This window comes from Nilaparvata lugens, chromosome 8, assembly GCF_014356525.2.
Source record: "Nilaparvata lugens isolate BPH chromosome 8, ASM1435652v1, whole genome shotgun sequence".
Taxonomy (NCBI): Eukaryota; Metazoa; Arthropoda; class Insecta; order Hemiptera; family Delphacidae; genus Nilaparvata; species Nilaparvata lugens.
In genome coordinates, this window is record NC_052511.1 from 3,811,946 (window position 1) to 3,838,515 (window position 26,570).

General features: G+C 33.0%; 2 protein-coding genes across 2 annotated transcripts in view; one reads left to right on the plus strand and one right to left on the minus strand.

The window, feature by feature from the left end:
- LOC111052170 (cubilin) overlaps nucleotides 1-13,963 on the plus strand; it is a 231,266-nt gene extending 217,303 nt beyond the window's left edge. The window contains 6 exon segments of the mRNA XM_039435056.1: nucleotides 5,535-5,712; nucleotides 7,115-7,278; nucleotides 9,744-9,927; nucleotides 11,059-11,202; nucleotides 11,562-11,665; nucleotides 13,835-13,963. Of these exon segments, the coding sequence (XP_039290990.1) occupies nucleotides 5,535-5,712; nucleotides 7,115-7,278; nucleotides 9,744-9,927; nucleotides 11,059-11,202; nucleotides 11,562-11,665; nucleotides 13,835-13,954 (894 nt within the window). The 3' untranslated portion in view covers nucleotides 13,955-13,963.
- Nucleotides 13,964-16,788: 2,825 nt separating this feature from the next.
- On the minus strand, nucleotides 16,789-26,566 carry LOC111056693 (centrosomal protein 20). The gene is made up of 4 exons (XM_022344081.2): nucleotides 26,537-26,566; nucleotides 25,497-25,700; nucleotides 20,571-20,655; nucleotides 16,789-17,083 (listed from the first exon to the last, which is right to left on the minus strand). Exons 1-4 carry the CDS (start codon nucleotides 26,562-26,564, stop codon nucleotides 17,026-17,028), a joined length of 375 nt encoding a protein of 124 aa, XP_022199773.2. The 5' UTR covers nucleotides 26,565-26,566; the 3' UTR covers nucleotides 16,789-17,025.
- Between the last annotated feature and the right edge of the window lie 4 nt (nucleotides 26,567-26,570).

Sequence of the window (26,570 nt, forward strand, 5' to 3'; positions counted from 1 at the left end):
ATAAGTACAAATTTTGTATTAATTTCATTATTAATTGTTTCTTGATCACGTTTTATCATTTTGTTTTAGATTTTAATTCTTAATTCTATTTTATAAGCCAAACATCGTTTAGAGGTTATTTTGAGGTTAGGTTTTCGAGATTTAAAAATAAACATAGATAGTTTACTTGACTAAAATTATAACCTAATTAAAATCCTATCATTTATAAATCAATTATTATTATTGCAAGTAATATAATTTCTTAGATAGGAAGATGAGCTCAAATAGAACACCGAAGGTTATTAATAGAAATGTAAACATTGCGGGAGTACTTACGCGTTCCCAAAACCAAAATTCAAAAACGCCAAAACCAAAAACCCCAGTTCCTCAAACTACTTTAGCCGAAAAAGTTGCTCAACTACAAAGTAGCCACACTAATTTAAAAAACCAATTAGAAGTAACTCTAAAAACGTCTGAGGAAGAAAGGTTAGGGATGGTAGAAGAAATTAAATCTTTGGAACTGATTATAAAATTACAAGATGAAGACCATAAAAAAGAAATACTAAATCTAAAAAATCAATGTAGTCTAATGTCGGAGGAAATAAAGAAACTAAAATCTAAATTTGATAATACTAAATGTATGATAGAACCTCCGTCCAAATCCAAAAAATAGAATCTAACCTAAATGATGGGAAATGCTCTGAAAATGGTCGAAATAAAACGTACAGTGAGGTTTTGAAGACAGCAACCAAAAATATAGCTGAGGGAAATAAAGATAGGAAAGGGAGAGTTCTGCTACTGACGTCCAGTCATGGACGTGATTGCAGTGATCTCCTTGATAAAAGATTGAAAAATAAATTTGATGTCCAATGTTTTTTCAAGCCAAGTGCATCAATTAATGCAGTTGTAGAATCAGCTAGGGAACAAACTAAAGACTTTGATGAAAATGACTATCTAATCGTACTGGGTGGCTCAAATAATATAAATGAACCTAACTTGAATCATCTTCCTCAAGTAACAGAAAAAATCAAGGAAATTGTGCCACTCAGCAAAAAAACAAACTTAATAATAAGTACTATTCCTAATAGGTTTGATAGGCCAGAGTTAAATGAAGCAATCAATTCGACAAACAAATCAATCCATAATACAATCAACAGCCTAAAAAATAAGAATTCTAAACAACTGGGGATTTGTTTTCTAAATGAAAGGCTGAAAAGACATAACTTCACTAATCATGGGTTGCATCTAAATCGATCTGGCAAAGTAATATTTTGTAATAGATTGGCAGAGCTGATTGAAAGCCGTTTGCAATCCTCTGGTTTAAAAACAGTCAAAAAAACAAATAACGATTTTTTAGTAAATTGGCTCAAAACAGGGAAAGGGAAATAGCTACAAATGCTAGAGATAGAGTAGCACAAGATGGTAAGGTTTTTAGTATTTATCATCAAAATATTCAGTATCTTCGCAACAAAATTGACAGATTAGAAGTATTTCTTAAACAGGAGGATCCTGACATTGTTATTTTCACAGAGCATGGCTTAAAAATAAAGGAAATAAATCAAGTTAGGATTCCAGGCTATTCACTGAGATCAGAATTTTGTAGAATAGCTCATAGAAGTGGTGGTGTATGTATATTCACTAGCAATGCTAAACATACCCAAACTTATGAACTGGATTTTGTTAAGAGATTTTCTGTTGAGATGGATTTAGAGGTGACGGGACTAAGGTTAAAAATTGATGATCGATTTGAGGTAGCAGTGTTAGGTATCTATAGGTCACCAAATGGAGACTGGCAAAAATTTTGTGAGCTGCTCCACACACTTTTGGAAATTACAACCGCTCGTTTCACAAATGTTATAGTAGTAGGAGATTTCAATACCGATTTTGCCAGGCAGGATAAAATGACAGAGGATATTAGAGATATTATTAATATGAATAATTTAGAAATTAAGGTCCACGAATATACAAGAGTAACTCGAACTTCACAGACAATTATTGATAATATCCTCACAAATATAGAAGGTTGTAATGTCAGGTTAGGTAGCTCAGATCTATCAGATCATAACTATCAAATTTTAGATGTTAAGTTGCAGGGCCAGAATCCAAGCAGAAAAAAAACTTTTGTGAAAGAAATTCAGCAATATGAGCTAGGAAATATAAATTGTTTGAAGCAGGAACTGCTTCAAGAAAATTGGAGTAGTGTTTATAACAGTTGTAACCTAAATTACAAATATAAGCAATTCATTGATACTCTAAGTTTTCACATTAGTGTATGCTGTCCAATAAAAAAAGTCAAAGTAAAAAGTAAATTGGACAAAGTAGATGAATGGATAACTGAAGATATTCTTACTCAAAGAAATATTGTTAGGGAAGCCTATGAGGAATTTAAATTAGTGAGGGATGTTCCGAGTGAAGTCAAATACAAATGTCTAAAGAAAAACTATGCAAAAGAAGTGAGGAAAGCTAAGTGTAAGAAAACAGCTGAAATATTAACAACTAGTACCAATTTTAACTCTGCTGTTTGGGAGGTAATTAATAGAAATAGGAGAGCAGCTCAAAAAGATACAGTTACTAATGTCCCTAGGATAATCGATGAACATGGAAATTATATGGATGATAGTATAGACATTTGTAACTTTTTCAATAAGTATTATCAACAGGTTGCATATAATCTCCAAAAGTCACTGAACACTAATACTTGTAATACAACTACATTAAATGCTGAGCCAATTGAAAAGGTATTTAAATTTCATCCATTATCAAGAGATGAGTTGTCAAGAATAATAAAAAATTTGAATAACAAAAAAACAGTAGGATTGGATGGGGTCTCAAGCAAAATTTTAAAAGAATGTGAAAATGAATTACTGGACCCTTTATTGCATCTCCTTAATACTTCACTAGAGCAGGGTATTTTCCCTGATGATCTGAAACAAGGAAAAATTTTGCCAATTTTCAAGAGCGGTGATTCTGAAAGAGTTGAAAATTATAGACCCATTAGTATTCTAAATGTAATAAGTAAAATTTTTGAAAGAGTAGTTTTAAATAGGCTATTGATGCACCTGGAAGAAATTAATTTCATATGTGATGAACAGCATGGGTTCCAGAAAGGGAAATCTACTAAGACTGCAATAGTATCCCTTGTTGAAAGACTAATAGATATAATAGATTCAGGTGAGAAGGCAGCCGCAATATTTCTTGATTTATCCAAAGCTTTTGATTGTGTGAACCATAGAATATTATTGGAAATACTAAAAACTGTAGGTGTGAATGGTATAGAACTAAAATGGTTTGAATCATATCTCATAGGTAGAAACCAGTGTGTTGAGCTTACCAAGGTGGATGGGAATGAAATAGTAAAAATTAAATCTCAAAAACTGGAGGTCCAGGCTGGAGTACCTCAAGGCTCAATTCTGGGTCCCTTACTGTTTCTGTTGTATGTGAACCAATTACCAAAAGAGTTAAAAGATCACAGAGCTCTGTTGTTTGCTGATGACACATCGCTTATCTTTAACAATTATTTATTAGATAGTCTAGAAATAAATGCTTTTACTGGAGTACAGTCAATTGTCCAATTCTTGAAGCAAAGGCAATTAACAATAAATAGTAAGAAATGTCAATTCCTACAATTCAAAAGTAAATATAATTCAGTAGAGGATAGAGAAATAAATGTGTTTGTAGAGGAAAATGAATTAGACCAAGAAGAGAAAGTAGCATTCTTGGGAATTTTATTGGACAGGAAATTAACATGGCATCCCTACATTGAGAGGATATGTAATAAGATATCATCTGGGGTATTTGTCCTGCGGCAGCTTGCTAGGCTGAATGATAAAAAACTACTGTTAACTGCTTACCATGGACTTATACTATCTCATATTAGGTATGCTATTTTAGTATGGGGTAATTCATCTCAACAAAATATGGACAGGGTGTTTAAGATTCAAAAGAAGGCACTCAGATGTATAGAGAAAGTGAATAGGTTAGACTCTTGTAGGCCTTTATTTAAAAAGCTTGGTCTATTAACTGTGCCATCTTTGTATGTATATGAAGTTGTAATGCATGTGAAAACGAGTGGTGTGATCCAGAATTCAGATGTTCATGAGTATAATACGCGAAACAGAGCAGATTATCATATAATGGGTCACAATAGTAGGTTATTTGAACAAAAACCAGATTATATTGGTAGGAAATTTTATAACAAGCTACCTCAAATCTTGAAAAGTAATGATGATTTGAAGATTTTCAAAAAACAAATTAAAAAATATTTAGTTGATAGAGCTTTTTATAGTGTACAAGAATTCCTTTCAAACCTAAACTAGGTTGAACTACTTAGTGTTAGAATTATTATGTAATAACATGACTTGTCTTATACTCCATGACTGGAGTCTTTAGGACGTAATCTTAAAAAAAAAAAAAAAAAAATTTTTTCCTTTCATGTAATTCTTGTCTGATCATTCTATTGGATTCACCTTTCTAGGATTATAATTCTAAGGCTAGGCACACACCGGTTAGTCAAGACAAGACTAGTCACGTTTAGTCACAATACTTCACATTGTTGCTTATGACGCAACACTCACACTGATTAGTCATTGCAATTAGACATGACTCCATAAGCAACTATGTGAATTATTGTGACTGATCATGTCTTGTCTTGACTAAGCGGTGTGTACCCAGTTAGTCAAGACATGATCAGACAAGTTTAGTCACAATACTTCACATAGCTGCTTATGAAGACATGTCTTCATAAGACTAATGACTAATCATTGATCAATCAATAATCTTCCAATGACTAATCAGTGTGTGTTGCTTCATAAGCAACTATGTGAAAGTGAAGTATTGTGAATAAACGTGTCTGATCCTGTCTTGTCTTGACTAACTGGTGTGTGCCTAGCCTAAACTTTCATGAGGAGCGTCATCTTGTGGAACGGGGTTTTCTTGTTCTCATCTTTCTCGAATAAAATGTTGATCTATTTTATCTCCAGCTGTCATTAATTTGAAAACGTTCTAATCTCTCTCTTTGATTGTTCTTTCAAATTTATTCGTCAATGCAAATGTAATATATTAGTCCATTTTTTCAAAACTCCTGGGCTTCTTTGAGTTCTTCAGAAGCATAGTCTCTATTTTTCAAATTATTCTTATTTATTCTTCCTCATATTTTTGAACTTGTAAGGCCCGCCGCAAAGTAGACCCACGCTAATCCACGGAAAGCAACCCACACACGTGGGATGTTTTGTAAACCATTGCTAGGCTTCTCCAGACATCTGTGTAATGATAATATATAAGCAATGAATAATCCACTTGTGAGCTGATTGATTATGAATAATTCTATAGCAATGGCTTACAAAACATCCCACGGCGTGGGTTGCTTTTCGTGGATTAGCGTGGGTATACTACGCGGCGGGCCTAAACTTTGTTTTAATAGATGCAATATACTCTTCTCAAATTCTTCGATTTTCAAACAGTTTTGTGAATTGGATTAATCAGTAATTGAATCCATATGATGTAGTGAATTAAAATTTGTCTTTGTTTCTTTCCAACAATTTTTATTTTATTTGCAGTCGTCGTATTTGGATAACAACAACAAAAAACAGCCCTTCTTCAACTTGTGCGGCCGAAAGAAAAATTTGCCAGACACTTTAGCTTCGACAAGTAAATTGAAAATAGCATTCGTCTGCTCTGCGGACCGGCCGGAGGGATCTAAAGGCAGTGCTTTCAAAATTGAATATTCATCTTCAGGTATCCAATTTTATTAATTTTATTTTGTGGATACAATTATCACAAATCAATCTAGAGATGGAAATTACTGAGATATTGCAATTATTCAAATGCCAATGAATTAATAATAATTATTAAACAAAAATCCAAATTAAATGCTGTAATTCACCCCGAAGACTTCTGCTACTGCAAATATTGACAACAGGGTTAAGAGCTAGATGGAAATTCGATGAGCACTACTATTCAAAAATTATTTATCAGCCCGGGAATCGAACACAGTACCTCCTAATTGCCGGTCAGGAATGCTTACCCTTACACCAAACTGACAATCTCTGGATAGCAGCTCTCATTTTATATGAAGCCATAGCGGCCAGCCAGTCTAGAGATGGAAATTACTGAGTTTTTGCAATTATTCAAATGCTAATGAATTGATAATTATTATTAAACGAAAATCCAAATTAAATGCTGTAATTCACCCCGAAGACTTCCGCTACTGCAAATATTGACAACAGGGTAAACAGCTAGATGGAAATTCTAGCTGATTTTTTATTACAAATCATATAAATACGATTGGGAACGAACAACAGGCAACAATTTTCTGTATTTTTTCATCTATAGTGAAATTTATGTTATAAAGTCAATGAAAATGTACGGCACAGTTGCCAATTTTCTGTTGTCACCGATAAGATAGCTGTGATTAGAGTCCTACCGGTTTACAGAGTGAGTCATAAATGTATGGGAACCCTTCAATAAATTGGAGACTGTTGTAGATATAATACTGTAACTTTCTGGATAAGTTATTGGTCAAATACCCTACCTTTTGACGTTGAACTGAATTTCAACCCCTCATAAGGGGGTGACTTAGGGGTTGTAACTCGAATATTTTAAATGTAAATACCCATTGTGTGGTACATCATTTCAAAGGCCTTTTTGAAACAAGAAAGTTGGCATCGACAAAAATGTTCTATGGTACTTATATCCAAAATGGCGGCTGATTGAAGTTTTAGTTTTTAAAATAATAATTGATAAATTTTAATCAGCCGCCATTTTGGATAAAAGTATCATAGAGCATTTTTATTGATGGCATCTTTCTAGTTTTGAGCTACAAGTGCATATTGATATTATTTCGTAATATATTTATTTATAATTTTTACAAAGTATCACTGATTGGGAGAGAAAAACTAAGGATAATCCTTGTACCATTTTTCTCCCAAATTTAGATAAAATTTTAAAAGTCCGAGATAGGGTTATGGTTTCACTTTTCTGAAATTTAGTCCATTTTCACTAAAAAAACAAAAAAAACTAAGAATTTTAAATTTTGATGGTTGAAAACAGAATAAAAAACAAAAATATCACACTCAAATCACCATTAATTGGAACATTTTTGCGTAATTTGATCAAACGATTGTATTCTCTTTTCCAGAATGTTCTAGAAACCTGACCAATACTGAGTTCGGTCGTATTAGGCACTCCAACGTTGTGAAAGACTGTCAGGTTCTGATAACAGCTCCCAATCAGAATGACACCATCTCGCTCTATGTCCGCCAAATCAGTTTCCTCATCAGAGATTGCACTTCTAAGATAGCGGTCAGTACCTAACTTAATAACATCAGATCTTTTAATATTACTCAATAGTAACTAAATTCAACTCAATTTATAATTGTATCGGAAAGAGAACTGTATTGTATTGTATAATTCGGAAAGAGAACAGTTTTGGGCTAGGCCTTGGTCCTTTTTTCATCATGTATTAAATTTGATTTGTGCATTGGTTAATGTATCCTAAACATATGATAATCAAACAGAGAATATGAGTGAAAAAATAGCAACCTTCGGAAGGTTCTCGACATAAAACAATCACATTGGTAAAAGTATATTTCGCACCTAGGGCCGAAAATGACACTTTTCTGGCTCAAAATCGGTTTTCAAGTCCGAGGCCGTAGGCCGAGGACTAGAAAAGATTGAGAGCCGGAAAAACATTTTTGCCCATGGTGTGAACGTTATTTTTCGCCACACAGAAAAATAAACAATATATATATTAGAATAATTGTCTATTATAAGCACTTCCGAAAGCAAAAGTGGAAGGTCATAGCTCTAGCAAATCTGAGGTAATCTGAATATTAGGAAATTTTCCAAGTATTTTTATTTTTTATTCTGATTTGTCTAAATAACCTAAAAGATTATGTTCAATTATGTAAGAGTTTGAGTTTATACTTTTTATTCTTCCAAATGACAATAAGATGATATTATTATAAATGTTTTGATTCTTATGAATAATAAACACAAATAATAAAGTTTTTTGATCAGCTGTTTTAGCACACTTGAAATTTGGCCAATCTGAATGTCAATGTCAACAATGCTTGTTGTCATTGACTTCGGAAGTTTAGGTTAGAAGCTCTATCCTACTCTGAAAATCGAATTTGAATAGTTTATAATACGGTATATATCTTATCTGTTTTTCATTCATCCAAATAAAATGATAGTATCTTATTGAAGAATACTTATTCAATTCTAGAAGCATAAACTGATTCCATTTCATAAACCATTTTGTAAACACGTTCACATCAAATCAGAATCAGCTGACTTCAAGGTTATTTTACAGCCCTAGGGCCGTAAAACTTTTACCGGCCTGGTCAGAAAACAAACATTTTCAGCCTCCATATGACGCACGAAAACCAGCTCATTACATCCAAGTGGGGCGAAAAATAATGTAATTATGCAATAAAAGCCGATCTACAGAGTGATTTTTCAGTCCTGTTACACTATTGTAAGTGTATTGTAATTATTTATCCATAACTGAAGGCTTTATTCAATTATTTTTCAATAATCTATGGTTTTGTCAAAATCCAAAGCTTGGTTAACATTAAACGACACCAGTGATTTTCTATTCTTGCTATACTATTGTAAGTGTGTTGTGAATTTATCTATAACTGAAAGCTTTATTCAATTATTTTTCAATAATTATTAATGATTTTGTCTGGAGCCAAGGCTTGGCTACCATTACATCAATGCAATTTCAAGCTTTCTCTCATTACTCAATTATCCATATCTATATCGAACGAGTACCTACCATTGAATTTCCCTTCTTCATGAATTTAATTCTTGAATTATTAATTTAATTTCCAACTACTCTGAGTGTCGATTGCACAACAGCCGGTTGAATTTTAACGGTGATTAATTCCACAAGAACCAATCAGAGAATCCGTTTTATCAGGCCTTATCTGATTGGTTCTCGTGGAATTAATCACGGTTAAAATTGAACAGGCTTATGTTCAACCGGGCATGAGGGTCTTCTAACTTCTATTCTATTGAAAGAAGTAGCTTACACTACTTGTTGATCATATATTAATTTTTCATATGTTATTATGCTGTGCCTCCCCCGAATCTTGATTCATATGAAAATATTGGGGACCGAGCTTCGCTCTGGAGTACAAAAGCATAAAAAATTTATTACGAAAGAAGAAATTATAATAACATTCATACATAAATGTTCAATCTGATCACAGTAAATTGAGATTAATTTCCAGAGGAATGCAAAAATTTCCCTAACAAAGGCCCAGTTGCACAAAAGCCGGTTAAATTTTAATCCTGATTAACTTCACGTGAACCAAATCAGAGAAGACCATTTAAAAAAGATGGATCTACTGGAATTAATCAGGATTGAAAATAAACCGGCTTTTTTGCAACCGGCACTAAGTACCTGATTGAATGATTACAAAATTTCAACAGCTGAGTCATAATTTTGACACAGTCCCACACACATGAACTCGCTCACTCACTTCCATCACCAACAGACGACGAAATAATTATTATCAGCTGTTTTTCCAAGGATGAATAATAATTATCCTTCTAATGTTCTTCAGCGAGTTTTCCCAGGGATGAGACCTAGTGCAATCGAATATTTATATAATAAGCCTACTATGTTCTGAATTTCGTGAGAATCGTTAGAGCCGTTTTCGAGATCCGGTGAAATACAAACAACTAAACATTTAAACAGAAGTTGCTCGTTTAATAGTAAAGGATGAATTGAAAAAAATATTTTCCTCATATTGCAGATCTACGATGGTACAAACAAAGATGGTAAACTGGTGGCCACGTGGTGTGGAGCATATAGCACTAAACCTCTATACTCAACAGGGCCGGCTCTATATCTTCACATCACCATGGAGCCACAAAATGATGCATACAGCAGCAAATTCATTCCTTCATTTGATCTATCTTTCACTACAACTAGCAAAGGTGAATTATGTTATCATTCTGTGTTATCTATGTAAATTATCTTATCATTCATTAGGTTATCACACCTATAGTGTGGTCCACGTTATAATAGCATTTAACATAATTATTTTCATAATATTAAAGTAAATTTTTTTTAATTAGTTACATTTTTACCTTGTCAAAAGGCAATCATAGTCCACTCTGATTTCAATAATATAGTCAATTAGTATGAATAGTATTGAAGGATATGACATATGAGGTTAAAATACAATTTGAATTATAATAATCTCAGTATCATATAATATTGAATATTATAATTAAAATATTATATAAAATAGTATATTAATATTATATAGTATATTAATCAAAATAGAATATTATATTATATTGAATCTTATTTAGTACGGTAGATATCTAGATATTTATTCCATATTGTTTAAAATGAGATGGCTTGATTGGAACAGATATCCATTCTTAGATGAAGATATTACAAATATATATTTTTTAAATTGATGAGTTCACTGTGAAACTATGAAATTGAACTTGATTCATCACTTTACTGATCCGAATTCATGTGAATCTACTAAATCATCTTATCAAATTTACTTATTTATTGGAAGACCTAACAAATTTATAGTATATTCTGCTGAAAATACAAGTTTTTCTCCAATTTTTGTTTGTAATAATTTCAGGTAGAGGCAGATTTATTTGATAAATCCAACAAGTTTATAGTATTTCCTGCTAAAAATATAAGTTTTCTCAAATTTTTGTTTGTAATTTCAGGTAGAGGCAGATTTATTTGATAAATCCAACAAGTTTATAGTATTTCCTGTTGAAAATATAAGTTCTTATCCAATTTTTGTTTGTAATTTCTGGTAGAGGCAGATTTATTTGATGAATATAACAAGTTTATAATATTTCCTGTTGAAAATAAAGTTTTCTCTCCAATTTTTGTTTGTAATTTCAGGGAAAGGCAGATTTATTTGATGAATCCAACAAGTTTATAATATTTCCTGTTGAAAATATAAGTTTTTCTCCAATTTTTGTTTGTAATTTTAGGTAGAGGCAGATTTATTTGATAAATCTAACAAGTTTATAGTATTTCCTGTTGAAAATATAGGGTTTTTCTCCAATTTTTGTTTGCAATTTCAGGTAGAGGCTGTGGTGGAAGAATGATAGAATACTCTGGAGCAATATCGAGTCCATCTTTTGGCACCAATGTGAGAAACAATACAGATTGTGAATGGGATATCATGATACCAGTGCCTCATCAGAAACTAAAATTGAATATTTTTGGTAAGTTTATTAGTTGATCAACTTTCAATTTAGCTAATTAGATTAGTCAATATTCATGAAGTCACGTTTGCACCAAGCAAAGTTTGCCAACAAAATTATATTCACAAATAGTTTTAATAATTATTATTTAACGAAAATCCAAATTAAATGTTGTAAATCACCCGAACAATGCCTTCATTTTCATTTCTAAAGTAGTATTTCAGGATAGGAAAAATGGACTCATTATAGTCTTTAGACTAGATATATGAAGTATTGGGAAAAATCAATGATATTTAATTGATTTTAATTTACAATGAATTATTTTGAAAATGAGATGAGCTGTTTCAATTTTTCAAAAACTGGTGTTTCTTTCTTTTTAGAGTTCAACATTGGAAGTAAAGCATTATGCGCGACAGATTATTTGGAAATTTTCGATGTAAATGCTGATGGCGAATTGCAATCAAGGGCCAAGTTCTGTGGAGGGGTAAGTAAAAAAAAGAAGATAATTATAATACGAGTACATATCAATTTCATTATAATAATACACTAGTCTTCTTGGAGGTAAGTCTCAAATTGAAAGTCATCATTGATAAAATATCTAACTCTCATTCAACATAATTTCTACATTTCACAAATTATTTATCGCCTAATTAACCGATTTTCATGAACGATAATAGACTGATTCCTTATTGTCATGTGTATAGTCAATGTTAGTATTCTTCTCTCTAAGCTTATACGTTCCTAAATTAAGAGAAGATTGAAGTGAACTAACAATATTAATCAGAATGAAAAAGACAACTGTCAAAAACCACAGATTTATTGATACTTAGAAAGACCGGTTTCGGTTATTACACCATTGTCAATCTCTAATAAACTTAAACTAAATACAAGAGCAGAAGAATTTATACTAGTAGGTGAGTACTGCTATTCGTCAAGGGCATGAACGCCTGCCATTGGCCCAGCTAGACAGTCTCCTCCCAGTCAACGGTGTGACAAAATGGCGGCTTAAACAACAGAATCGCCATGATAACAAAATTTACTTTCAGTACAAAATAAGAACCAAGAAAACAAGTGTGAAAGATAATGAAACAAATATTTAAATGGAAAAACTATTGACTAATGTATCCTTACAATTATGCAACTTCTCAACTACACACACAAAAAGTGAAAATATTAATCAGATTGAATTGAATTGAGATTGAATATTATTAAGAAAAATCTGGTGTGGCGTACCGCTACCTCCGTTTACGGAGGTAGTGGGCGTACTCACACAACTTCCCTTGCCGTTATCAAAATTGATCACATGACGCTAGTGTTTACGCGCATCTCAAGTCTACTATTCTAAGATCTGAGCCAGCTGGTGACAGAACAATAGCGCTGGAGACACACGAAGTCTGCTATCATAGTGAATGATATTTGATAGAATCAACAGTTGCCAACAGTTTGCAATTGAATAATCTTATTTTCTCGAATTTCGAGCTTATTTTCAATTTTATGTGAAAATGTTACTGAACATTAATTGTAGAGATTTTTATGCTCAATCTTTTCCACTTAGAATTTTTTGTTTAAAATGTATCTAAAGCCTGATAATTAGGAATCTAAAATCAAACTTTGCATAGATGGGGCGGTGCTCCTGAATTTTTACAGATAAGAGACTTGTGGCAGTTGATAGAGCTTATCAATGACTTTTCAAGGTATGAATTTGATCAAAATCGTTGGAGCCGTTTTTGAGAAAATCGCGAAAAACCCTGTTTTTTACAACATTTCTTCCATTTTAGCCGCCATCTTGAATTGCATTTGATCGAAATTTTTCGTGTCGGATCCTTATAGTGTAATGACCTTAAGTTCCAAATTTCAAGTCATTCCGCTAATTGGGAGATGAAATATCGTGTACACACACACACACACACATATGTATATATATATATATATATATATATATATATATATATATATATATATATGTCCCCGTTCTGGCAAAACTCACTCACTACAAAAATGCTCATTTTCAGTAATGTATTTTGATAGGCTTGAAAAATGTAGTTCTTTGAGTAGGCAGAACTCACCAAGTCATATCTTTTATTACTATTTCTATTTTTCCACTTTTTCAGATCTCACTAAGTTGCTAGACACATATTTCTTGTCTGGCAAAATTCACCAAAGTCCTTTAGTTTTCAAGGAATCGCCTAGCAATTTTCACTAACCATCTTTAATGAGTTTTCATCCTCATGAATACAGAGCTTCATCAAGCACTATACATGAATTCACTATTCATCACTTCACTAAACATATTTCGTGAGTTTTGCTTCCCACAAACTAATTATTGATGGATAGTGATAACATTATTTAGGAAATGGTGAGCAATATTTGCTGTTTGGTAGTCAGGCAAAACTCACCAAGTGTTATGTGCTTATAACTCGAAACTGTAGTTTTTGACTTGGTGAGTTTTGCCAGTACGGGTACGAACAGACCAATACCAAAAAAAACACTTCTTTGGACTCAGGGGACCTTGAAACGTATATAAATTTAGAAATTGAGGTACCTTAATTTTTTTTGGAAAGCAATACTTTCCTTACCTAAGCAAGAAAAGTAACAAATTAGATTTAATTGGTTTAAGAATGGATAAAATTAAAGATAAATTTCGATGTTTCAGGACTACCCAGGAACACTGATTTGTAGCACGGGGCATGCAGTTGTGAAATCAGTTACTAGTGTTAATAATGCTGGAACTGGCTGGTATATGACATTCGGCGCTGACCATGACGTTAGCTAAACATTTCAACAATAATAGATAATTATAATTTCTGTGGCTTGGTGCAGAAACTAACAATGTCAATTTTTTTCAAAAATGAGTTTAATACACCACTAATATCGATTATTTTCAGTTCCAGAAGTGCCAACAGAATATAAAAAAATGAGAATATAAAAATGCACCATTTACAATCTCAGACTCAATTTTTGGATCATCTTTTTTTTAAACAACTGGATTCCATGGAATCCACGTAATTATAGGTACAATTTTTATTTTAACAGCCTTATCTCAAAGCAATAAAAAGTTATATCATTTATACTACCAATGTCATGATTTAGTTCTCAGAGTGCGAGAGTATTCCAGCTACCAATGAAGACATATGTTTTTAGATTGTCATTCATACTCCGTGCCAGAACTACCAATGTCGACTTCTGCACTTCTAGCACTCGCATTTCCGTATCGAAATGCCGTAGTTCGAAAATACAGGGTGAACTTTCAAGCTGATTTGTGAGAAAGTTGATATTTTGACATAGGTAGTAGTTCTTGCACCAAGCCACAGATTTATTAGACTATATAGTATATAAAGAATTCATATAAAATACTATCATAGTGAGTAGGTCTGCGATTTTATATCTTCAAATATATTTATATCCTATTAATGGTATTTTTCTTTTTCATTTTATATTGTATTTTACTTTTTTCATTTATAACCATTTTTGTCATTGTAATTATGTTTTTGGGACAAATAAAGATTTAATAAGTGCAATACAGCATTTCTCTAGTTTTCAATTTATTGTTTTCTTTTGGTAGGCTACATTCATTCATTCTATTTCTTACCTCAACAATCAAAATTAAAAATTCTCAAATAATTGTTCCTGGACCAGTGATGTTCCTGAAGCAATGATTTGATGAAGTGTGATTTCATATCAAGCATTTCACACTTGAAATCACAAGCATTTCATTTCAAGTGTGATTTCATATCAAGCATTTTTTAAAAAAGTGTCCCATGTCAATAAAGCAATTTCTATTTCTGTAACCCAATAATACTTTGGACAACATTAAGTTTCAATCAAAATTTGGAAGAGAGAAATGGTACAGACTCAGTCTAGGTTTTCCTCCAATGTCATAATTTATTCATTCATTTATTGTATAAAACACTATAATCATAATACAGAGTCTAGATTTTCCTCCAATGTCATAATTTTTCATTCATTTATTGTATAAAACACTATTATCATAATACAATATTATGACATTGGAGGAAACCTAGGCTGAGCCTGTACTATTTCTCTCCAAAAATATTGATAAAATGTTAATGTTGTCCAACAGTTTATGTTTATGTAATCACACACTGCTTCATATCATATCATGGTGGTAGTGTTTTGAACAACAAATAAATAAATAGTAAATTCTTGTTTATTTAAATTGAAATGGTATATTCTAGATGACGATAACAAATCATTGTTTCTCTAGATGGATTTTAATTTTTTAAATGTTTTGTTGGCAGATAAAAAATTACAACATCATTTATTCATTTAATCATTCAGAATCACACAACATACAGAAAAGTACCACAGGCTCATAAGCCCAAAACGGTTCCAATTCTAATTTATACAACAGTCCAAATAATGCTTTTATCATAAGGTGCGTACAGATATACGCGGTGCGAACCTGAGCAATTCACTTTTAATCAGTTGATGCCAAGCTTTTTATATCTGTATCTTACCGTTTCTGTAAAAATACAGATAAAGTTAGCTGATTAAAAGTGAATTGCTCATGTTCGCGGCGCGTATATCTGTACGCACCTTTAGAAATACATGATAAAAGCAATACAAATTTATGACATGGGAAAATACTATTACAAAATAAAATGGAATGCCAATTGAGTATTACCATCTCGAGGTACTAGACCTGGTTGAGATGGTGATATAAAAATTGATACAAAACTAGCACTAAAAATTAGTTACTGAGGCCGACAATCGCATATGAAGCTACACATATTACATAACAGTATTGATGATTTATCAGTTTTAGCTTCGAAGTATATTGTACAATATTATGATATACAAGTTTATAAGGCTACATGAGAATTCTAAAAAAGAATGACAATAAGGCGGGATGCACACCGGAGAAACGCGTTTCGTGAAAAAAGTTTCAGGAAACGTGAAACGAAAGTTGCTCGCAATCGACTGATAAGATTAAGCAGGGAACGTTTCTTTTGTATGCATGCGCGAGTGAAACGGATTGCATGAAACAAGTTTCATGAAAGAGGGCTTCACGAAATGCGTTTCTCCGGTGTGCATCCCGCCTAACAAATCATTGTTCCTTTAAAAATAGTATATTTTATTACTAATTCATAAGTCTATAAAGTGATGATGAATTTACTGTTTTACCAATATGTGTGTAATTATTGTGTAAATAAATTATAATACTAGAATATAATGTGAATATTTTTTATTTACTAGAGGTTGACCTAACAAGTGATGTGCTATAATATGAGACGTTCCGCTACAATACAGGGTGAGTTATTCACTGAAAAATAAAATCTTTCCTCTATTCTCAGATCAGAAAAATCACTCATCTTCAAATGCTAAAGCTCATGAATAGGAGTGAATTTTGCCAATGTGATGACATATTTTGTTTCTCTCGTCAAGTACTTTTATCCCTGAGAGTTTGAGCGATTTTAATTATTGACCATTTCTGCAAATTCATGATTTTCAAGATCCAAGTAATATAATTCCTTTCAGTTTGAGGGTTTTTAATTTTTCTCCATTTCTGCAAATGATTATTGAAAGTGCTTGATATTAATAAGGAAATAAGGAGTTATGAATAAGGAAATAAAAATTGAAACAATAATATTTAATTACTTGAGTTTTATTATGTCCCATACATTTTATACAATGTCAACATAAAATCATGAATTTCAATTTTATTAATTCTATTACAAATTCACACTAAAATATCATGAATTTCATTTTCATTTATTTTATTACAAATTCTCACTGTCACAAATATTTTTGATAATTTTATAATAAATTCTTTGGTTTCCAATAGTATTTCGATGTGATTCGACTTCTTTATTACTTGAATATTCACAATGAAGATTCCGATATTTTCTGAAATGTTGATACCAAATTCAGAAGGATAGGCCTGGAACAAAGTAGAGCGTTTCTGTTTACAAAAATCATACACAGCTTAAACACATGCATTAGACAAATGATCATACTTTCTGGTACCTACAGTTACTATATGAGGAGTTTGTAAAGTTTATAAATAGTTTATACTATTACTATTATCATAGAGAAACAATAGCGTAAGTAGATATCCCATGGTATAGGGAATTTATGTCGCAACTTTTACTGTTATCTCAAGCCGATTACTGTCGATTATTGTCAATATTGTCAGTTTTGATGGGGTGAGAGTGTATTAACGGCACAATTTGAGAGACTACCAGTGTCACACAGCTGCATAGGAAACAACTACGTGAACTATCGGCTTGGGATAACAGTAAAAGTTGCGACATAAACGCCCTATACTATGGGATATCTACTTATGCTATCGTTTCTCTAAGCTATTATACAGTAACTGTACTACCTAGTAACTATCTAATTCAGAACATTGAGGTGTCTAATTAAACATGAATTGATAAGATATTCCCAAATATTTCATTCTAGTAGTTCTGTGAACAGTAGACCTCGCCCAGTTACAAACCACAGTCTCCTCTAATACTGTCCATCATAGTAAATTCTGTCCTGTCCTGTCGTGTCGGCGAGATATCGGAGTATAAACGACTTGAGTATAAACAACTAACATGAATTGATAAGATATTCCCAAATATTTCATACTAGTGGTTCTGTGAACAGTAGACCTCGCGCAGTTATAAACCACAGTCTCCTCCAATACTGTCCATCAGAGTAAATTCTGTCCTGTCCTGTCGTGTCGGCGGGATATCGGAGTATAAACGACTAATGGCTGTTTGGCTTGTTGTATCGACAATGCTAATAATTTGATGTAAACAGCTATGCTACTATCATCAAAAGCTTACCATGTTGAAAGCAGAGAAAAGTCGGGAGAAAATACTATGCTACATCAAGTTTTTAATATTGCATGACTCATTGCTTGCAATTAATAGTCCACACGACAGCTGTTTTTTCACTAAGTTACATTGAGATATTGAATTACATGCGTTATTGCATGCAATTTATAATCCACTCGACAGCTGATTTATAATGAATAATAATATAGTCTGATTTTTATTCTAATATTGGCTTATGAAGGGGGCTCCTTTTCTATTATCCTTGAAATTCAAATTTTCCAAAAACCTTGTATATACGTCGACGCGTAATTTAAAAAAGAACATACCTGTCAAAATTTCATGAAAATCTATTACCGCGTTTCGCTGTAAATGCGCAACATATAAACATTTAAACATTAAGAGAAATGCCAAACCGTCGACTTGAATCTTAGACCTCACTTCGCTCGGTCAATTATTAACATTTTGTTAATAACTTTGGTGTAAACGCGGCTTTATACAGTAACTGTTCTGGTACCTATCTAATTCAGAATATTAAGATGTCAAATTGAACATATAAACATGACTTGATAAAAAATTCCAAAATATTTTGTTATATTAAAAAATACTTGTTCAAAAATCTTTAAATTCTTATTAAGTTAGATTTTGTCAGTTAAATTTATTAAAAAATATTTGGGAATTTCCTATCAAGTCATGTTGACTTGAAATAATAACTACAAGTCTTTAAAACGGTTATTTTCAGAGTATCTCTGATTCTGGTCTCATCTCCATTGTAAATGTAATATCGATGTAATATTGTAAATATTGAATGACTTATAAAATAAAATACTATTCTCTAAAGCAGCCTTCACACAGGGATAATAGTAGCTTCCACTAGCTGTTGTGGGAGCTCGGAATTGGAAACGTCTGTAACTCAAATGTACATGACATTTTCAATTCCGCGATCCCACCATCTCTAGTGGAAGCTACTATTGTCCCTATATGCAGGCTGCTTTATCAAGACAATACTTTTGATTGATAAGATTTATCGTTACAAATCATATAGGTTATGAATCAGAGAGAAGTTAAAGCGACGGTCCCGGCTGCCTAAAAAGCTGTAGGTCATGTCAGAGGCCCTGAAATTGATCAGTTGCGACCTGAAAACTCTGACACCGGACCTGAGCCAGCCAGGTCACTTGCTATTATTTTATCATTATATAATTTATATGTGGAGATTGCGCGATCATAGTATATTTTGTTAGTATAAGCCCTGTAAATCTTCAGTATTCTTTATTCATTCTTAAGCCGTTTCCACACTGAACAAATTCTCGACAAACAAGTTTGTTGAAACAGTTTGGGCAAATTTTATTATGTTTGGCAAACCAAACATTTCGCGTCACCAAACAAAAAAATCTGGTGTGGCGCACACACACAACTTTCCTTGCCGTTATGAAAATTGATCACCTGACGCTAGTGTTCACGCGCATCTTAAGTCTACTTATAAACAAAGCTCTAAGCCAGCTTTTGAGAGGACAATAACGCTGGAGAAATACGAGGTCTGCTATCTCTTCATAGTGAATCATTTAATAGAATCAACAGTTGCCAACAGTTTGCAATAGGATAATCACATTTTCTCGAATTTCGTGTTTATTTTCAATTTTAGGTGAATACTGTTTTTTTCAATCCAATTTTACAATTTTAGGCTACTGAACATTAATTGTAGAGATTTTCATGCTCAATCTTTTCCACTCGAAATTTTTTGTTTAAATTGTATCCGTAGCCTGATAATTGGAAGTCTAAAATCAAACTTTGCATAGATGGGGCGGAGCTCCTGAAACTTTTACAGATATGGGACTTGTGGCAGTTGATAGAGCTTATCAATGACTATTCCAGGTATGAATTTGATCAAAATCGTTGGAGCCGTTTTCGAGAAAATCGCGCAAAACCCTGTTTTTGACAACATTTTCGCCATTTTAGCCGCCATCTTGGATTGCATTTGATCGAAATTGTTCGTGTCTGATCCTTATAGTGTAAGGACCTTACGTTCCAAATTTCAAGTCATTCCGTTCACTGGGAGATGAGATATCGTGTACACAGACGCACATAAACATACAGACCAATACCCAAAAACCACTTTTTTGGATTCAGGGGACCTTGAAACGTATAGAAATTTAGAAATTGGGGTACCTTAATTTTTTTCGGAAAGCAATACTTTCCTTACCTATGGTAATAGGGCAAGGAAAGTAATAAGTGAGAACAGGTTTTATGTTTTACAGCTGTCAACACTGAAAATGTTTGGAAAAACAGTAATTTTTTGTTTGACAAACTATGATTGTCCAAACTATTTAAAATGTTTGTCCCTGAGCTCCTCAACAAACATGTTGGCCGAACATTTGTTCAGTGTGGACACGGTTTTACAATAAGTACACCATAATTAACAGACAGTTCAATGAAAATTGCATTTGGACACAGCATTAAAATGTGTACCATGAATATAAAATTGTTGATAATTTTATAAAAATGTAGGAACTTCTAGTGAAACAGCGAATTGTTGAATGAAATAAATGAGAAATGGAGAGGAAATTATGTGGATAACCACCATTAGTATAGAGCAATCTAACTTACATGGCATCACTCTGTCCATCGTCTTTCAAATTGAGCTCCTTCAGCAAGTCACTCCTCCTAACTGGGTGATCATCTGTTCCAGATTCTAGAATAGAAATATGATACGAACATTAATAAATAAAAATAAATAAATATGATTTTATTGCCGTTAAATTCTTAGAACAATAGGCAAAGTCAAATATTGATTACAGTAAGACAAAAGATAAAATCAAATTTTACAGCAACTGTACATACAAAATTACATTACTGAGTCTTAAAATAATTCAGTACCTAAGTAAACTGTAAGTCAATTGGATTTTTCAAATACATTAATAATATTCATTTGAATGTACAAAACATATTCCTTACAGCACAACTTGAGCCTTTAGAACAATATATAAATACAAATAGAAACCTCTTAACTCTAAGCAACAATTATTTCACTCTCAAAGAACTCTTCAACACTATAAAAAGGATTTATCACAAGCCAATTCAATAATCTCGTCTTAAATTTCTTTTCTGTCTCTGATATTAAATCTGTAGGTAATTTATTGCAAATTTTTATACCAAATGTATCATAACTTTTGGCTGTTTTGGATAACCTATGATAGGGGATATCAGTCCTATGACAATTTCTTGTGTTATAGCTATGAGTTTGATGCCTTAATTTTAAATTGGATGAGTTTTTTTAACATGCAACGATACAGTATAAATGTAAAAATTCACTATTGTCATTATTCTAAGCTGGACGAAAAGAGGCTTACAGTGTGATAATGATCCCAAATAAGTACTTTGAACGTCAAGCCTATCAATCGAAGTTTGTGTTGGTTATTCACATAACCAATGTGCAATGTTCAATTCACTTGGATAATTACATTCATTCATATTCCAATGATATACAAATGTCACTGGAAACGATAGATAAGAATAGCCTATAGTGAGGTCCACGTTATAATGACAGTGGGTAAAGATAGAAAAATAGCGATGCCGATTCTCTGCATTAATTAATTATATTTCTACACTGTCAAAAACATAATTGGCAACTTGTGGACCTAGAAAAGGATAGTACCACCGGCTTTGTCGAATGATTGACAAGGATAGCAAATCCAAAGTTGATCCTATACTGTCATTATAACGTGGACCTCACTATAATAATTTCAATGTGATTAACTATCATAAAATAGAATGACGTTTTTATTATAAGACGTGGTGAAGTTTGGACAGTAACGACCACTCTACCACTTGATCACGTCGTTAATACAAAGTGGAGATCTGTGAGGATCAATGTCATTTAACCTAGCTCCGCAGTGCAGGCTGGATGCTTGTCTGACTCGGACTAGGCGCTGAGACAGCAAGTAATAGCAGCGCTGGTGGGAATGCGAGCGGCCGCAGTAACATCTTCCACCCAGCAATGGTCGGCGTAGTTCCGCCTAGCGGACAGACGAAAGATCAATCCAGTCGGTTATTTGATCCCTCCAGCCAGGCTCAGCCAAGCAGCCGAGACAATAGAACAATGGAGTGACGGTCTTATTCGCGTTCATCAGCAGTTTTCTTTCTCACAACTATTTTTATTTTTGTGTGTCAATAATATCTCCAGTCACCAGTAAAAAGTTTCCAGAAACGTGGTGTACTACCATATTAATGACTTTTCATGATGATTTTTAATTATTTAAAAATATTGTTGACATTCTGAGCCTTCAGGCTAAACTTGGGGTCGCTGAGAACGAATTTGCAATCAGAATTTCTCTATCACGAAAAATAACGAAAAAAAACCAGCTGTTGATCTTCCGGCAACTGTTAATAGTCATCCTGCAATGCGGCCGAAACACTTCCAAGCCAGACACCCATCTCAAATGACAACAACGCCAAGCTGTGAGAAACCATCCTGCACTGCGGCGCTAGGTTTAGGGATCACTGCCTGACACTCTCCAGGAGTCTTATAATTTTTCTAACAGGACACAGTCAATACGTGCTCGCTGTTGTACGTGAAGAAAAACCTGGAGCATCTGCAAAGAAGGTGTGATGTACAAGGCTACAATACCAGGCACTTCAACAAGCTTGAGGTAAAACGAAGCAACTATAGTCCGTACAAAATAACTTTTGATTTGGGATGGACATGCGCAGCAGAGAAAGCATACAGCGGGAGGGATACAGAGGCGCGATGTTGCCGTTTTGAAGGGGCCAGCGTTCTCCAATTTCTAGTGACTATTCATGTGCTCATGCTACACATGCGAAGTTTCCTGACTGAAAGCAGTCAGACGACTGACAAATGGGAAACTTCACTTCTACTTATGACTCTATTAATAACTGTAATTGGCTGATCTCCCTCCATTTCTCTGCGCCGCAGATTCCTCCAAGTCAAAAGTGATTTTGTACAGGAACCTTACACATTTTCTCAACACATGCCATTGAATTCTCCAATAGTCTTCCAAAGGATATTCACGACTTACAGTACTCGAATTTCAATAATAATGATAATAATTTTTATTTGTTCAATACAGTACAGTCATTATGAATCACAACTATACAATTGAACATTGTCATGTACAAAAAAATCTCTTCAATATTTAACAAAATAAAAATATTTAACATAATAAAAATATAGATATAGCCTATATGATATTACACATAATTGTCACTTAAAAATTCATTTACATTATAAAAACTTTTTTCAACAAGGAACTTATGAAGATCTTTTTTGAAAGCCATGCTCTTGAAATCTATATTACCAGGTAACTTGTTTAGAAATTTTGTCCCTATGTAGCTAGTTTTTTTCTCAAAAAGAGTTAGCCTGTGAGGCTGAACGATAAAGTTGTTCCTGTTTCTTGTGAAGTGTGAATGTACCTGTGCATTGGTCGTTAAACTGCCCATATTCTTCTTAATCACATATAATAAAGTTTTAAAAATAAAAATACAAGGTTCAGTGAGTATGCACAGCCTTTTAAAATAATCTCTACAAGGATGATTGAACCCCAATCCCACTAAACACCTAATAGCCCGCTTTTGCAGAATGAATATCTTATTTATGTTCTGCAGAGACGTGTTACCCGAGAGCTCAATTCCATATGCAATATGTGAATGAATGAGTGCGAAATATAACGTTTTTCCTGTCTCTATGCAACTGTGAAGAAGAAACTCATAGAAAAGCCACTTTACTCACTTCGGGAGCTGCGTGAACAACCTCTTAACCTAAATTTTTATAAAATATCGGTTTAATCTTTGGAATAATGTAACAGCAGTGAATTATTATTATTATTATTATTCTGGGGATCTAGCACCTCCACAGCATAAACAGCAATGCAGATTACGTTTATTGTAATTGACTGGAATAAATGTACTTATAATAGAGGGTACAATTATTACAAAGGGTACTATAACTCTATTTTATAAATAAAAGAAAGTAGCCCTGAATTCATACATTTTATGAATAATACCATAGAGAAACAATAGCGTAAGTAGATATCCCATGGTATAGGGAATTTATGTCGCAACTTTTACTGTTATCTCAAGCCGATTACTGTCGATTATTGTCAATTTTCACTGTCTTGTTGGAGTGATAGTGTATGAACGGCACAATTTGAGAGACTACCAGCGTCACACAGCTGCATAAGAAAGAACTGTGTGAACTATCGGCTTGGGATAAGAGTAAAAGTTGCGACATGAACGCCCTTTACCATGGGATATCTACTTATGCTATCGTTTCTCTATGATAATAGGCCTACTATTAGAACTTATGGGAACTATATATTGACTGACACTGTTGTGTACGAATCAATCTTCAACATTTTAATAGATTATTTGAATTAAACATACAATATTAGCTTAGCACACCATGGACATCGACATAATTTTATTTATTCTATTTTAGTGAGATTTACTCCAAACTCTGCATTCCTGTGAAAACAATAACGCTTTCCAATCAACCAATGTTGCACAAAAGCCTATTAAATTTTAATCATGATTGAATGCCACGAGAACCAATCAGAGCAAACATTTTGGGTTAAGGTTTCTCTGATTGGTTCTCATGACATTTAATCATGTTCGATGTTTAACAGGCTTTTGTGCAACCGGGCCTGAGAGTAGTTTGAATGAACACCTCTTCAGTAAGAGTTTGTCGCTTTAAAATAAATACTGCTTATAATTTTTATTGGATATTATTATAGTGAAAAGATAGCATAAGAAGATATCACATGGTATAGGTTGTTCATGTTCCAAATTTCAAGCCGATTTTTGGTAACTCAAGCCGATTACTGTCTATTATTAGTGTGTTGTTGGGCTGATAGTGTATAAACTGCACAGTATGAGAAGACTACCAGCGTCACATAGTTTTACCATAGAGAAACAATAGCATGAGTAGATATCCCATGGTATAGGGAGTTTATGTCGTAACTTTTACTGTTATCTCAAGCCGATTACTATCGATTACTGTCGATTTTCACTGTTTTGTTGGGGTGAGAGTGTATGAACGGCACAATATGAGTGACTACCAGCGTCACACAGCTTCAAGGAAAAGAACTATGTGTACTATCGGCTTGGGATAACAGAAAAAGTTGTGACATAAACTCCCTATATCATGGGATATCTACTTTCGCTGTTGTTTCTCTATGGTTTTACCTTTGATTATGGATACCGTACGTTAACTATCAAAGATTTTACCAAAAACAACTACTAGTCGAGTGCATATGGTACTTGCCTGGTGGCCGAGTCCTAGTACTAGAACTATCGGCAAGTTAACAGTGAAATTTAAAACATAAACGCCCTCTACCATGGGATATCTGATCACACAACTGGATACGTGATCAGTATAATTTCCAAGATACTATTTAATTTCTACTTTTGTAATTTGAGGAGGAAATAAATTCATTTATTCAAATCTTCTTATAGAAACTATAATACAATATAACTACATTCTTATGCTATCTTTTGTCTATGATATTATGTAGTTACCTGTTTTCAAAATTGATGCGGTGCTTTTGTAACCAACCCATAACAAGTATTCGGTCACCAACTTGTTCAGAAAATGTATTTCTCTGGGATAGTCTGGTCTTTTTGCAGGTTGTTCTGATTTGCTCAGTATATTTAGAAGTTCGACCTTCAAGGCAGCTTTCAGTTTCCCAAAATTTTCGGTTTCTCGTAACGATTCAGTAAGAGCTGGAAAAATATAAATTACTGTATTATTTAAGTAACTGTATAGTTTTTATAAAATTATCAAATCAGTAAAAACCAATAAATAATATTCAGGCAATAATTTTAAATATAATATCATTAATGAGCTTGGTTAATTTGAAGTGTTAAATATTAAGATATTGCAAATAATTTTTATTAAAAAAGCAATGAGAAAACAATATACAGCTTCATATTTAATTTGAGAAATGTTTGCCTATTTTGCAATTGACTCAAACTTGTCCTATTTTTCAAAGATAGATAGAAGCAGAGAAAACTTGGGCTATACGTTAAGATTGTTTTATTTTCTCTGATAGAAGTGAGATGAATTATTCAGAAGGAGAGATCTGTGGTTTAGTGGATATAATGCTTGCATATCAGCCTAGAGGTCCCGTGTTCAAACCCATCTATGAACAAGAGCTTTTAGCACGGTCACACCACTGTTGTTGTCGGGTCGGCACGTCGGACTGTCGGTCCTGGTTGAAGTATGACAGTTCTCTAAGGCCTATTTAGGAGATGTGGGATCTTTTTGCAAGTAACTCCTTACCAAGAAAGAGGCATTAAAAAATTGACCTAGTGACTCAAACGTTTAACTAGAATTTTCTAACTAGGTAATCTAATTGAGATAAATTTTAAAGCTTTGCTAGAGTTGTTTTGACTGCAAGTAAATAGGCTATTTAAAAATATTATTCTTATGATAATAAAGTGCCTACCAATGACAATTAAGTGCAATTGTTTTTGTACTGAATAGAGTACAATAAAGTAAGTTATACTTAATTTCTTCAATAAATAAATCTAAATATATTATACTATTGTTCTCAAACCTTCTATTAGATCCTCTTTTAATGCCATGATTGA

Bases quoted from the DNA above. Each gene is read 5' to 3' on its own strand.
- LOC111056693 (XM_022344081.2), bottom strand. From the start codon at position 26,564: ATGGCATTAAAAGAGGATCTAATAGAAG. The intron at 20,656-25,496 runs GTAACTACATAA...TTTCTATTCTAG, and splicing joins CGCATCAATTTTGAAAACAG to AATCTGGAACAGATGATCAC. The intron at 17,084-20,570 runs GTAAGTTAGATT...ACTTTGTTCCAG, and splicing joins GATGGACAGAGTGATGCCAT to GCCTATCCTTCTGAATTTGG.